Here is a 15,095-nt window from a genome sequence, read left to right on the forward strand (position 1 = left end):
CTCCGAGCTGCAGCGCGACCACCCGCAACAGCACCACCACGAGTGTCTTGGGAGCTTTCTTCAGAGGAGGCTGTCACCATCCTCAAGTTCCAGGCGTTCTAGCCCCAGTCCTGCTTCAAGAGGCTTTTTCCCACTGGAGGCCTCTCCTCAATGGCCCGAAGACTTGGCCAACTCCCATGAAGTTTGCCGGGAACGCAAGGCTGTCACTGACATTTGTGGCGCCAAGACTTGCGCAGGCGGGTTGCACACATCGGCCACTGTCTGTGCCACGTGCAATGACACCGTGCACGCTGCCCTCCACCCGCGCCTGCCCGCCGCACGCGCATAACGGCTTGGCTTGCCTGTAACCGCTAGGCTTGGCTTGGCGTTCCTCGCTTGGCTTGGCGTTAGTCGCTTTGCCTGGTGTTTCTCGCTTGGATTGGCGTTTCTTCCCTCGCATTCTTTTACTGGACTTGACCTTTTCTCTGCTGGGTTTGGCATTCCCTTGGGTGGTCTGGGTGTTTCCTTGCGGGAGGGGGGGCTTGGCCTTTCCTGGGGTGGGAGTGGGGTCGCCCCGGGTGGGCGTGGGCTTGCCCCAGCTGGGTGTGGGTTTTTCCTGGGTGGGGTGGGCTGGGCTCCCCTGCTGGGGTTGGCAGGTTTTGGCTGGGATTGACCTTTCTCTTCAAACAGGTTGGAAACCCAGAGTTTCCTGCTAGTTGGTAAGACCGGTTGGTAGACGCGATCTGCTCGCTACTACCGGCCTCCCCTGGCTGTTAAAAGCAGATGGCGGCTGAGGTTTGTTCAAGGTCGGCTGCCTCCACTGTGAAGAAGCCATTTGGTCTCAGAAGCAAAATGGGCAAGTGTTGCCACCACTGCTTCCCCTGCTGCAGGGGGAGTGGCAAGAGCAACGTGGGCACTTCTAGAGACCACGACGGCTCTGCTGTGAAGACACTCAGGAGCAAGATGGGCAAGTGGTGCCGCCGCTGCTTCCCCTGCTGCGGGGGGAGCGGCAAGAGCAACGTGGGCGCTTGGGGAGACTACGACGACAGCGCCTTCATGGAGCCGAGGTACCACGTCCGTCGAGAAGATCTGGACAAGCTCCACAGAGCTGCCTGGTGGGGTAAAGTCCCCAGAAAGGATCTCATCGTCATGCTCAGGGACACTGACGTGAACAAGAGGGACAAGCAAAAGAGGTAACCGGGCCTGGCTGGGAGGAGGTCGGACGTGGGGGGATGATGGGGACATGCCCTCATGGCGCGAGGAGGGAGGAGCCTGGCTTTCTTGCCTCCGCAGGTGCCACACCACCCTGGATGTGGAAACCTCAGAGAGGTCAGGGCACAGGCCCTTTATGAACAGCAACACAAAAACAAAACTTTAGCTGATTTCCAATCCAATTATAATTTCCCTTATAGAAAACTAATCGACTGTTTTAAAGTGATTAAGTCGAAGCAGCAGATTATTTTTAATGTACACATTTTAAAACAATGTTCTATACATTATAGAATGGCGTATATTGAGAACTAAGTCCTATAATATATCAACTTCTGGGATAGTCTTCAAATAAAATCCAATATGGATTTTATATCAATGTACACTATGTAAATATGTTCTTTACTGAGGAACCTTAGAAGGAAACTGAAATGGGAATGCAGTTCATGTCCTTGAATAGGAAGATTCATTTTTCTTAAGATGTGAGCTTTTTCTGTGTTTATCACTTTTATGTAAGCCAAATAAAAATAGCAAAGTTTTACCGATTGCACATGCTGTATTTTATTATTGTGATAAATTAATTTTTTAACCAAATGGAAAAAGACTTGCTTTTCCAGATATCAAAATGTGCATGTGCTATTTCCACAAATTGTTTACTAATAGCTGAAAAGACATCAATTAATAGAACAGAATAGGAAATCCAGAAATACCCAAATATATGTAAGAATTTAGCACTTGAAAATGGTGATGTTTCATATTGGTAAAACAAGATGAATTATTCATAAATGAAATGCATGCTGTTTGGAGAAAACTAGCCAGATTTTTATGTCACAAAAATAAGTTCCTGGAGTATATATTAAAATTTTTAAATATACAAAGGAAGAAAAGTACCAAAGGAAACACAAATGCCTATTTATATGCGCAGATATATATATATATGTATATATATATATTTTTTTTTTGAGACAGAGTCTCACTCTGTTGCCCAGGCGGGAGTGCAGTGGCGGGATCTCGGCTCACTGCAACCTCTGTCGCCTCCTAGGTTCAAGCAATTCTCTGCCTTAGCCTACCAATAGCTGGGATTACAAGTGCCTGCCACCAGGCCCAGCTAATTTTTTTGTACTTTTAGTAGAGATGGGGTTTCACCATCTTGGCTAGACTGGTCTTGAACTCCCGTCTTCGTGATCCACCCACCTCAGCCTCCCAAAGTGCTGGGTTTATGGGCGTGAGCCACTGCACCCGGTCTATATATGCAGATATAATAAAATAAGCTCAATTTAAAATTGGGCAAAGTACTTTTTTGCATATCTACCAGTGACCTATGCACATAGGAAAACAGAGTGTTCCTGGTAAGAGAAGGAATTTAAGTTAGAAGAGGAATGAAATAGTGTTTTCTATTTAAGTTAGAAGAGGAATAATAGGCCGGCTGCCCGTGGCTAATGCCTGTAATCCCAGCACTTTGGGAGGCCAAGGCAGGTGGATCACTAGGTCAGGAGTTTGAGACCAGCCTGGCCAGTGATGAAACCCTTTCTCTACTAAAAATACAAAAAAATTAGCTGGGCATGGTGACACACACCTGTAATCCCAGCTACTCAGTAGGCTGAGATAAGAGAATTACTTGAACCAGGGAGGTGGAGGTTGCAGTGAGCCGAGATCGTGACACTACACTCCAGCCTGGGCATTGGAGTGAGACTCCACCTCAAAAAAAAAAAAAAAAAAAAGGAATGAAATACTGTTTTCTATCCACAAAGTTTGCGAGGATGAAGAACAGTGGTACTTATATAGTTGTCTAAAGTTTAAGTTGCTGCAACTTTTTAAATAGACACTTTGGTGGTAAGAACCACATTTTTAAAAATATATATCATCAATTCCATTACACTGAAATATCTTTACGAAATAGATACATCTGTTTTTCTTACTATTGCCTAAAATAGCAGTGTATTGAGAAGAACTCATCTACAGATTTTATGAACAAATTTTAGTGCATCCATAGGATGGAATAACATGTAACCATTGAGGGTGTCAGTAAATACAGAGATATTTTGACATGCAAAGATGTACTTTGGTATATCAAGTGAGAAAAAAATCAGTTTGTTATACATATAGACAAACAGAATCTGCTCGTGTTAGCTGAAAATATGTAGAAAATATAATCAAACTTATTTCTGGGGATTTGTAAGTGAAGTTTTTCCCTTTCTCTTATCTGTGATTTCTGCAATGAACATCTGAAATGTTTTAGTTAAGATTCATTAGTAGTGAAATAATCCTTGGAAAGAGAAGGAATATGCTACTTGCATAGATACAAATAATTTCTCACATTCTATTATTTATTTTTATTTCTGTGGTTGGCTATCTTCTTTGAACTTTTACCCTCTTCATAAGTAGAGGGATTCTGTTTACCTGTTCCTGTAGATTTTATTGTATATACATTTTATTATATAATTATCTTTTCATTATATATAGATTAACATGTGTAAAAAGTATGGATTAATCATTTTAGTTTAGTTATATACTTATGAAAATTTAAAAAGAAAATATAAACGATTATTACTATTGTAAATGTATTGCCCTACTCTACAGAAGTTTTGTTTAAAAATATTGAGCTCCTAAGCTGTATTTTTCCATTCTTTCAATCCATTTAGTCATCAGACATAAGCCAGACACCTATTATGTGGCAGGCATATTCTACTATCTCTCAGGATCCTTCCATCTTTGAAAACTTCATGTTTACCTGCTGGGCTTGAGCAAGCTGAGAGATTTAAAATTGGACTTAATCTCAATTGAAGCTTTTCCTCCCTCATTTCAAACAAAACCATTTCTGAAGGTAGAAAAGTAAAAGATAACATTTAACTGCCCTTTTGGAAATTTATAAGTCTTGGATATAGACTGTTTCAGTTCTTTTAAGAACTAAAATGTGGTACATAAACAGCATGGAATACTATGCAGCCATTAAAAAAAGAATGAGAGCATGTCCTTTGCAGGGACATGGATGGTGTTGAAGGCCATTATCCTTAGCAAACTAACATAAGAACAGAAAACCAAATACCACATGTTCTCACTTATAGGTGGGAGCTAAATGATGAGAACACACAGATACCTAGACGGAAGCAACACACAATGGGGCCTCTCAGAGGGTGGAGGGTGGGAGGAGGGAAAGAAGCAGGAAGTAGAAGGAATGGAGACTGGGCTTAACAACTGGGTGATTAAATAATCTGTACAACCAACCCCTTTGGCAGATGTTTACCTATGTAACAAACCTGCACATCCTGCATGTTTCCCTGAATGTAAAAGTTGAAAAAAGCTCCGCGAATAGTTTCATAAATCCAGTTTCAAAAGAGAAAATTTACAACAGTCTTAACTCCTAATATGAATGATTGCAAATATCTATGTACAGACATTGCATAAATCGAAGCATTGAAAAAAATGAGCTCATGCTATTAATTTGAATTCCAAGTTTTCTTTGGCTTAAAGCTTTTTGGAAACCAAAGTAATAATTAGTTTATTTTAGAAATTTGTTTTTGTTTTCACCTCAGCTCTCTTATTCCATAGTTCTTTTAAGAACTAAAATTTATCTAAATGCTGGTCATCTGACTGGAACCGCCCCAGACTTGTTATATTATAACATATTCTACTTAATGTAAGGCACCAGGCATTGTATGATGCCCCATTATTTTATGTCTCAATAAGAGAATTATTTAAATGCCACCAATTATAGTAAATCATGAATTGTAAGTGATATTTCAGTGGAGACAACATGGAGACAAGGATCATCTTACAATCACTAAAATACAATGTTACCTGTAATCTTTAAAACATACCTGCAAGTGTAGGTATAATTGTATCATCTCACTTAATTGAAATGTTGTCTTTAGTGGTATTAATAAAAATTATAATATCTAACAATTATTGAGCTGTTATTTGTGTTAGGAACTATTCTATATCTTTTGTGTAGAGTCTCATTTAAGCATTACAGTGGTTTCCTGTGAGAAAGCTACTATTTTCATTCCCATTTTATTGATGAGGAAATTGAGACCCAAAAAGGCTAAGCAACAGCTAGGAAGTGACAGAGCTTCAAGTAGGATTCCAGCCCAAGTTGAATGTCATCCAAGGGCTATGCCCTTTCTGTTCAAATAGGCTGCTCTTTCATTAATACAGTGAGCAATGAGAGGTAATAAATGGTGTGCTTTTTTCATGGGAAAATTAAATGTCTTTTTGAAGGCAGAGTAATAGCAGGCTATTCAGTGTTTGCAATTACATGAATCATTGATGTGGCTGTAGCTAGTGCACTACAATTTCCTAAAAAGTCTTCTCACTCTCATAGGACTGCTCTACATCTGGCCTCTGCCAATGGGAATTCAGAAGTAGTAAAACTCCTGCTGGACAGACAATGTCAACTTCATGTCCTTGACAACAAACAGAGGACACCCCTGATAAAGGTATGCAGTAGTCAACTATATCAGCGTGAGGTGGGTTTGATTTCAATACATAGCATGAAAATGAGTTTTCTCATTTAAATATAACTAGTTGGTGAAAGCTGTGGAATGTTTATTTTGAATTCCTAGGATTTATAATTTGTTTTTGGTCTAATACTGACAGGCTGTACAATGCCAAGAAGATGAATGTGCGTTAATGTTGCTGGAACATGGCACTGATCCAAATATTCCAGATGAGTATGGAAATACCGCTCTACACTATGCTATCTACAATGAAGATAAATTAATGGCCAAAGCACTGCTCTTATACGGTGCTGATATTGAATCAAAAAACAAGGTATAGATCTAGCAATTTTATTTTCAAAATACTGAAATGCATTCATTTTAACATTGACCTGTGTAAGGGCCAGTTTTCCGTATTTGGAAGCTCAAGCATAACCTGAATGAAAATATTTTGAAATGACTTAATTATCTAAGACTTTATTTTAAATATTGTTAGTTTCGAAGTAGCATTACAGGGTACAGTTTTTTTTTTAATGCACTTGTGGTAAATACATTTTTTGAAAACACTGAATTTGTAAAAGGTAATACTATTTTTCAATTTTTCCCTCCTAGGTTTTTTCCCCTAATGAATATAAAATGGCAAAATTTGCCCTGAAATAGGGTTTACAGGAAAACTCAAGAAAACTTAGACCTGTTTCAGTGAATAGAAATCCTGATGCTTTGGCAAGTTCCTAAAATACAGTAACAGATATAAGGTGATGCACCTCTCAGTGGCAAGGCTTAAGATATTTCTGATTGCTCATGAGGCAGAAATGGAAAGGGAAAAAGAGAGCAACCAGAAATATCAAAGCCAATTTGGAAATTATGTAATAGAGGGAAAAGACCATGAAGAGGTTTTGTGTGTCTGTGTGTGTGTGTGTGTTGTTGTTGTTGTTGTTCATTCATTTGTTTCCTTTGTATGGTGAGCAAGATTCTCTTCAATTTTAGAGAATGACAGTTTTTAGTTTGGGAGAGGGAGTTAGTGAGTTGTAAACTGCCTAGAGATCAATTTTAGGAGACCTCTGAGGAATCAGATTGGCAGTGAATAGGTGGTAATGTAATGGGAAACCCTTGAGCAGAAGGACTAACAAGTAATTATCTGACTTAATATCCTATTCTGGTAGAAATGGCCAATTAGAGTGTCAAATCTGCTTTCAAATCTAGAGTGTCTGGATGGGAAGGTGGGAGATAAGGAGCTTATAAGTAAAAAGATCAAGTTGGATTTTGAGTTCACTAGACCCTGTTCTACTCTTACCAGGGAAAATTATGTGGTGTTTTCAGCAAATGGGTCTCTCTCCTACTCTTTCCTCTTTTTTGCCAAATCTTCAAATGAGAAAGGGAATTGGTCATGTGGGTGAGAAATGAGACTGAAGTAATTGTCTATTGCACTATAGCTTCAGCTAGAATTGTGCATCCCAGTAACCTGAGGAAAATTTTTAAATAATCAACAGGTCTAGGCTTTCCTCTGAAGATTTTGGTAGAGTAAGTCTAATAAAGCCTGAATATGTATGTTTAAAAATATTTCCTTGAAGTCAGGCATGGTGGTGCATGACTGTAGTCCCAGCTGCTAGGGAGGCTGAAGTGGGAGGATTGCTTGAGCTCAGGAGTTCTAGTCTAGCCTGGTCAACATAATGAGACCCTATCTTTAAAACAACAACAACAAATTTCTCAAAATCTGGATACACTCCTGCTTAAGAACCACTGAATACAAAAGTATAATAAGTAAATTTTTATATCTCAGAAACTTATGATATCACTAGAGGAGTTGGAGTTTGATATGTAACTCCTTTAAATCTTTTCTTTCCAATAACGTTAATCTGACTTTTTTTTGAGATGAGGTCTCACTCCGTTTCCCAGGCTGGAGTGCAGTACTGTGATCACAGCTCACTGCAGCCTTGACCGGCCCAAGCTCAGATGGTCCTCCAACCTCAGTTTTTGTATTTTTTTTTTTTTTTTTTAAGTAGAGATGAAGTTTTTGCCATGTTTCTCAGGCTGGTCTTGAACTCCTGGGCTCAAGCAATTCACCCACCTCAGCCTCCCAAAATGCTAGGATTACAGGTGTGAACCACCATTCCTGGCCTAGACTGACTTTTATCTCTGTGGTTGAGACATTAAAATGAATATTATTGGCACTATCTATCAGCTTACAAAATAGTACCTTTTCCTTCCTACCATCAGTTATTCACTGCCATTCAGAATGTCTTTAGAAATTTGCAGTGAGTAGTCTTTCAATAAGTAGAGGATGGTCCTCTCAGGACTTTGTGTCTCTTTGTTATCACTCAAGTGCTTAGGTCAGTAAGTCATTGTTAAGAGCAGAGTTTTCTCAATTAGAATTCTAGCAAATTCTAAACCTGTTTTGTCAATCAAAGCTGTATTATGGACTATCCAGTGTGTCTCTTAAGTATGTAGAGCTTTGGCATAATCAGCATGGCAGTTTTAAACACTTAAAACCATGGAGTTATTAAGAATACAGATAGGAATTCTGTTAATTTTGTTTCAGTAGTCCTATGAACTGATTATCTATTTAGTTAACAATCTGTGAAAATTAAATACAAGTAAATTTTAAATAAATAAATGTTGGAAAAAATTTTGAAATGGGAAGTATGAGTCTTAACAGCAATTTTTGTTGCACATTGGAGGTTGAACTTTTGGTAAAACATGTGAAACTAAAGAAATATTTTACATGCAAATTCTTGCTTTATACACAACAATTTGTCTTAGGTTTGAGGATATAGAGACAAAAGATACAGCCCCTGCCCTCAAGAAGCTCTTTGTTTAGATGGGAAAATATTATCATCCAATAATACCATGCCAAATGCTAGGTTAGAAGCAAAGAGTCTTAGAACCAGTAAACATTTAAAGTGAGTTTTTGAGATAGTCAGAGTTAATGTGGTGAGGCAGAGAAGGGGTGTTTCCAAGGGAAGGAGCAGCATGTGGGAAAGCACAGAAGAGTGAGAAGGAAGCGACTAAATTTATTTACTTTCTATGTGTGTAAGTCCATAGGATCTTATATAAAGTTTCCACTTCAGTTGAGGAATATGTACTTTTTTGAATTACATACATTTTTGCTTTATATTGTTTTACAGCATGGCCTCACACCACTGTTACTTGGCGTACATGAACAAAAACAGCATGTGGTGAAATTTTTAATCAAGAAAAAAGCTAATTTAAATGCACTTGATAGATATGGAAGGTATAGTTATTTCTTTTAATCTGTGTGTTGTTCTAGATTGATAGCAGTCACTCAAGTCATAAATATTAAATTAATAAGATTAATGTATACTTACTGGGACATAGTCATCAGTATCAATACAAATCAGTTAGGTAGAAAAACAATTATTTGGACTGGGCAACATAAAAAACAGTTTTAGTAGAATTCATCTTCTCTTATTATATTAACTGATGTTGTTTGTTATGTGATGTTTTTGGTTGCAGGATCTTATGTTAGCTAAAGGGATTTCATATTAATTTTATGAAGTGTGAACTTTACCTTTTAGTTTGTGACTCAGTATTGAACTTCTTAACCCTTTCTAGTAGTTTTTAACCTCTGTGTCTTATATGATTTTCCACTAAATATTCTGTATTATACATAAATAGGAGTTGAAAATCCTTTTGTCTTTTCAATGACTCGGCTTTAAGTTGCTTTCTTTGAAGAATATTAATGTTAGCTTATCCCTACATGACAAATAATTGCTATTCCCACATACTGTGGGTTCAACAGCTTTTTTCCTTTTTATTTCCAGTGTATTTTGATATTTTTATTTTTAATTGGTATGGAGAGAGAGAGTGAAGATAGTTTTAAGTGGATACACTTTTCCTTTAATGAAGGCAAGCCATAGGTGGGTGATAAAGAGAAAAGATCTAGGCTTTGGATTCACACAAAACTGGGTTTAATTCCTAACTTTCTTACTTGCTAGGTGTGTGACCTTGGGAATGTTATTTACCACCAAATATGTTGTCATATGTGAAAACTAGGAGAATATATCCTTCAAAGTTGGCTGTGCATAAGTAAGATATAGATGGCATTTAATTCTGTGCCTAGCACATGCTTACTGGCATCATTAACTGAAACTCCTATGACTACTATTCTTACCATTATTATTAATATTACTACTTTCAGCATGCAGAGAGCTCCTATTTATTTGACACCCTAGCTGATTTTCTATTACAGCATATCAGTCTAGGGAAGCTGTGATGAAATCTTCACTTAAATCTTTGTCCACTTCAGATAAGTGGCCCTAGCATTGTTTCTTGTCCATCAAAGGACTTTAAATTAGTAGCTTCTGCTATGCAATACCCCACTGAGATAAGAGGTTTCCTGTTTGTCCCTTCCTTTTAACCTTGGTGGTATTTTACAAAGATGAACACTTGAGTACCCAAGATATTTATGTCTTTTAGTGCATGTAAATGTTTAATTCTGCATGGACAGGCAAGATGTTAAATTGGTAAAGTATATCAAATTAGCTTTTAAAGTAACTTTATTACAGTTCCTAAGGGAGAAACTATCTCTATCATTTTAGAACTGCCCTCATACTTGCTGCATGTGGTGGATCAGCAAGTATAGTCAGCCTTCTACTTGAGCAAAATATTGATGTATCTTCTCAAGATCTATCTGGACAGATGGCCAGACAGTATGCTGTTTCTAGTCATCATAATGTGTAAGTGTTTACATTAAAAGGCTAGCTAATGCTAAATTCAGGTTTAAAATAATTATAGCGATTGCATTTTATGTATCAGGTGAGATGTCATAGTTTGGTTCAGGTAGTTTTAGAGTAGCAGTGAGTTAGTCCCCTGCATTAGCCAGAAATCAGACAAAAGCAAGACAAGTTAGAAGTACCAATGGGTGCAGGATTCTTTATCTCAGGACTTTTAAGACCTTTATCCTTAGAGATCCCAACATTGTTCATTTCATCCAAGTATAACACCTATGCATGGGATAAAAAATAGTGTCACATCTTTGATTTTTCTGATTAGTTATTTGGGTCTTGAAATGTCGTTTAGCAGAAAGTCTTGTACTGTCTTCTGGGGACCATCTCCTACATACTCCTTGAATTTTTCAAGAACTGAAGGGGTTCACTAAATCCAAAGAAGACAATCCCTTTTATCAAGTCAGAAGGAGAAAAAAGGACATTCCAATCATTCTGTTGTTTCCGTTGCTTCTGTTGCTGCATTGTTGCCACTCAAACTGGGCCTGCTGCCTGGTAATTGTTGGTTGACCTTTGACACCAAGATGCCCTTACTGATTCAGATCCCTCAAGTCTTCATGATGATTCATACAGTGACATTGAAATTACAACGGTTTTTAGTTCCCATACCTATGCTTTTATGCCATTGTTCCCAAAGCACCAGCACCCAGCTCTGGCCACTGGGCATCCTGACTTTATCTGCACACAAAGTGAGCAAACTGACCCTTCTCCCCATATTCAGAACCTAATGTGGAACCCTCATCTTAGCCAAGAATTAGCTGAGACCTTCATGGTAAGAGATCCTTTGAGGCCATTGTTGGTCTTTTCTCTAGCCGATATTAATTGGGCTTGTTCTAAAGGATCAGAGAAAGAGATCAGTGTTTGTTTCTTTTTCTTTGCTACCAGATCTGTACTGTGAGGCAACTTTATGTCCTATATAGAACCTTAGGCAGTAGAAAGTCCCATAGGAACCTTCCTGCAGCAGTGGCTCCCAGTTGTCCTTGGCCCCTTGAGTGATCTGATTTACATGATAATGAAAATCATCCAAGCTACTTCCGTCTCTAGCTCAAGATTTTAAAATATTTTCAAACTCTAACTCACAGGAAGCCATTGAAGAGAATTCTCAGAATCTCAAGTAGGTTAGTTGGACTTAACAGAGCCAAGCCTTGTCCATGTGTAAAAGGAGGGCTTTGTGCTTGCTTCAGTGGCACATATCCTAAAATTGGTACAATACAGAGAAAATTAGCATGGCTTCTGCATAAGGAGGAGCACCAATTTTTGAAGCATTCCATATTTTGTGCAGTCACTGGAAGGTCATTTGACTATCTGCTGACTAGCTCTAAGGAAACAGTGTAAATCAAAGCAAAATGGGTGCCACCAAAATATTGAAATTGTGATTTATGCTGCAAAAATAGTCATGTAAGATGGTCTATGAGGTGACTTAGGGCTGAATAACATGTTCGGTGCAAGATATATTGTTAGTATGTTTGTCAAAAATTAGAGAATGTCAACTTGCCACTTCTTCATGGAAACTAAAAAAAATAAAAGTAGAGTTTTGGTCTCCCATGTCAGCTGGAATTGAACATCAATATAAAGCATTATCCTAACAAACATCTGCTGGCTGAGAGTTTGAGTCTGTAGAGAAAGATCATTGGTCCAAGCCAGGTCTTAACATCCATCGGTTTTTCTGCCCTTGGTGTGATTGTTCAACTCCATAGTAGTGGACAATCATATTATCTACTTTAATGAGATATTTATGAATAAATTTAGTTACAAACTATGACATAGTTGAGATGCCCTGAATTATAAGCCATAAGGAGTAGGACAACTAAGAAGAAAAATTAGTACTTAATAACATTTTCTGAAAACTACAACATTTGCATATTAGAACCTACGAACAAAATACACATTGGGTTTTATTTAGGACTCCAAGATAATTTTAGTCATAAAGTTTAGGAACAGACTATTCCATTGTTTTACTATTTCTCTGAGCATTTAAAAAATGTTATCTTGTTAAATCTTTATAACAACCTAGTGAAATAAGGCAGCAAAGTCCTCACTTTGTTGAAGAAGATGTTAAGCCTAAGAGAAGCAAGTTGTCCAAGAACAAAAAGCTGTTCATTATGGAGCTACAACTTATGCAGAGTTGGGACGCTTTCTGTTATGTCATGCTAATGCAAGTTAATTTACTGGGTCACAGTGCCCTCAATTTATGAGCATTTCACCTTACATTTTTTTCTTCTTTAACTAGAAGCTGAAAGAGAAGTTTGTAGAATGTACCCGTAAGTTGATGGGATAATACTGTTAAGTTCTGATACTATGATATTGTTTGAAATACTCTAAGAATTTTACATTTGGTAAATATTTTTTATATCAGTATTAAAATAGTAATTTGATTTATTATATTTTTATACATAGAATTTGCCAATTACTTTCTGACTACAAAGAAAAACAGATGCTAGAAATCTCTTCTGAAAACAGCAATCCAGGTAAGACTTGTGACAGTGAATTACTTTAGGTCAGTTGTCCCCAACCTTTTTGGCACCAGGGACTGGTTTTGTGGAAGACAATCTTTCCATGGGCTGGGGGAAGGTGGGGATGGTTTCAGGATTATTCAATTATGTTTCATTTATTGTGCTACTGTATTTATATTATTATTACATTGTAATATATAATGAAATAATTATACAACTTACCATAAAGTAGAATCCGTGGAAGCACTGAGCTTATTTTTCTGCAACTAGACGGTCTCATCTTGGGGCCAAGTGAAACAGTGACAGATCATCAGGCATTAGATTCTCATACGAAGCACACAACCTAGATCCCTGGATGGGCAGTTCACAACAGGGTTCATGCTCCAATGAGTATCTAATGTTATCACTGATCTGACTGGAGGCAGAGTTCACGTGGTAATAGGAGCCATGGGTTTGGCTGTAAGTACAGGTGAACCTTCCCTGGCTTGCCTGCTGCTCACCTCCTCCTATGTGGTGTGGTTTATAATAGTCCATGGACTGGTACCAGTCTGTGGCATGGGAGTTGTGGACCCCTGCTCTGGGAGGTCCTACCATAGATGAAAAAGTAAAAGTAAGGAATTTTTGATCACAAAAGAACACTGAAGCACAAGTCATGTTACATATGCTTGTCCCAACAAGGTCTCACTATTACTGACTTCATTCCTCCTCATTTGAAGTTAGAAAGACATACAGTTACTTTGTTGGAACAAGATGTGTTCTTCCACCTGCTGGTTAATTGTCATGATAACAGTACTTTTGTTAGAACAAGATGCTTGGCTACCATTTGCCAAAAGATTGTCATAATAAATATACAAATTGCCCAACTCTAGGCTCAGCAGATTATAATAAAAGAAGAAAAATGTTTCACACTAACAAAAATGCTAGTATGCTGCCTGGTCGTGGACACCTAATACATTGTATAATCCAAACTGCATGAGGACAACTTTAATTTAGCCATCTATTTATCAAAGAGCTTCTGTAAGTTAGGTTTTATAAGTTGCAGGAGAAAAAGATGGAATAAATGTGGTTTTCATCTTTAAGGTGCTCATAAAAGAGCTGTCTCTATAACAGAGACATGAAAGAGCTGTGCTTTTTCAACAGAATTTACAAAGAAAACATTTCTATTTATGTTTTCACTTGTCCACTTAACAAATAACTAACAAATGTCTTTTAGATACTAAGCATTTTTCTAATGCTGCAGAACACAAACAATTAAAAATAAAGACAGGAGCTTGTTATTATCATTATCATTTTTATTATTTTGCTACTTTATTCAGTGCTTACTGTGTGCTAGATGCCCACTGGAAGCTTATAATTATAATTTATTATATATTGATTATGCACCAGACATGTGATAAGGAATGAAAGTTTTGAAAAAAAGTAGGTATGATTTAAGGTAAGCATGCAGGGTGAGAAGAATTTTTCTAGGTAAAGAAGCAGAAGAATAAAGTTTGGCAGAAGGAACATGCAACGAGGTTGTGTGTTTGCCAGAAGGAACATCTAATGAAATTGCCTGTTTGGCAGGAAGAGCAACAACTGCAAAAGACAAGATGCTTGAGTGAACTTCTGAGCAGTTCACTTTTGCTAGTACCAAAAGTGTGAGACACGAGAGGTTGGGAATGAGGTGAATACTTAGCTAAGGCAAGTTTATGACGGACTTTTTAATACTATAGAAATGAGTAGGTCTTATCCTGTGGGCCATGGGAAATTAACCAGGTAGAATGCTTTGGACTGCAAATACTAGATGAACAGTGGCTAAAAGAGTAGGAACCAGAGTTGTTTTGTTTGTTCAGTGATACCCTAAGGATCCCACTTGTCCCTCTTTCAGCTGTGCCATTGGCAGTGTTTTATTCATGTCTCCTTTCATGGTTGGCTAATCCGCAGCAGCTCCAAACATCTTGTTCTCACAACACATCTCAAGGGCTGCTTTTCTTCACATGTGTCTTTTAAACAGGGAGAAAACTTAGAAGCATGCAAGGGGCTTCCCGTAACATTTCATTCACTGGGTCACACCGCACGCTCATTCCCAAAGCAGGCACTGGGAAGGCAAATATATGACTAGCTTAGAATAAACATTTATCTTTCTGAGGCTGAGGAGGGAGATTGGGGTAATAAATATCCCAATAGACTTGTGTTTCTTCTGCAAGAAAGAATAAGGAATGGCTATTGGTAGGGAGCCAACAATGTGTGCCGCAGGGGCTCATTGCAGAAATTTGAGCAGGGGAGTCACAAGA

At 38.0% G+C, this 15,095-nt stretch overlaps 1 protein-coding gene and 1 non-coding gene across 2 annotated transcripts in view; both read left to right on the forward strand.

Moving 5' to 3' along the window:
• Nucleotides 1–342: 342 nt before the first annotated feature.
• Nucleotides 343–15,095, forward strand: part of LOC100446962 (POTE ankyrin domain family member B-like) — a 37,689-nt gene continuing 22,936 nt past the window's right edge. Inside the window, 6 exon segments of the mRNA XM_054547799.2 lie at nucleotides 343–1,172; nucleotides 5,510–5,624; nucleotides 5,785–5,958; nucleotides 8,750–8,856; nucleotides 10,184–10,321; nucleotides 12,767–12,837. Coding sequence (XP_054403774.2) covers nucleotides 763–1,172; nucleotides 5,510–5,624; nucleotides 5,785–5,958; nucleotides 8,750–8,856; nucleotides 10,184–10,321; nucleotides 12,767–12,837 — 1,015 coding nt within the window. The 5' untranslated portion in view covers nucleotides 343–762.
• On the forward strand, nucleotides 11,541–11,646 carry LOC112131660 (U6 spliceosomal RNA). Its single transcript, XR_002913652.1, has one exon. It is a non-coding gene; the product is annotated as a U6 spliceosomal RNA (small nuclear RNA).

Source organism: Pongo abelii, chromosome 12 (genome assembly GCF_028885655.2).
Source record: "Pongo abelii isolate AG06213 chromosome 12, NHGRI_mPonAbe1-v2.0_pri, whole genome shotgun sequence".
NCBI lineage: Eukaryota > Metazoa > Chordata > Mammalia > Primates > Hominidae > Pongo > Pongo abelii.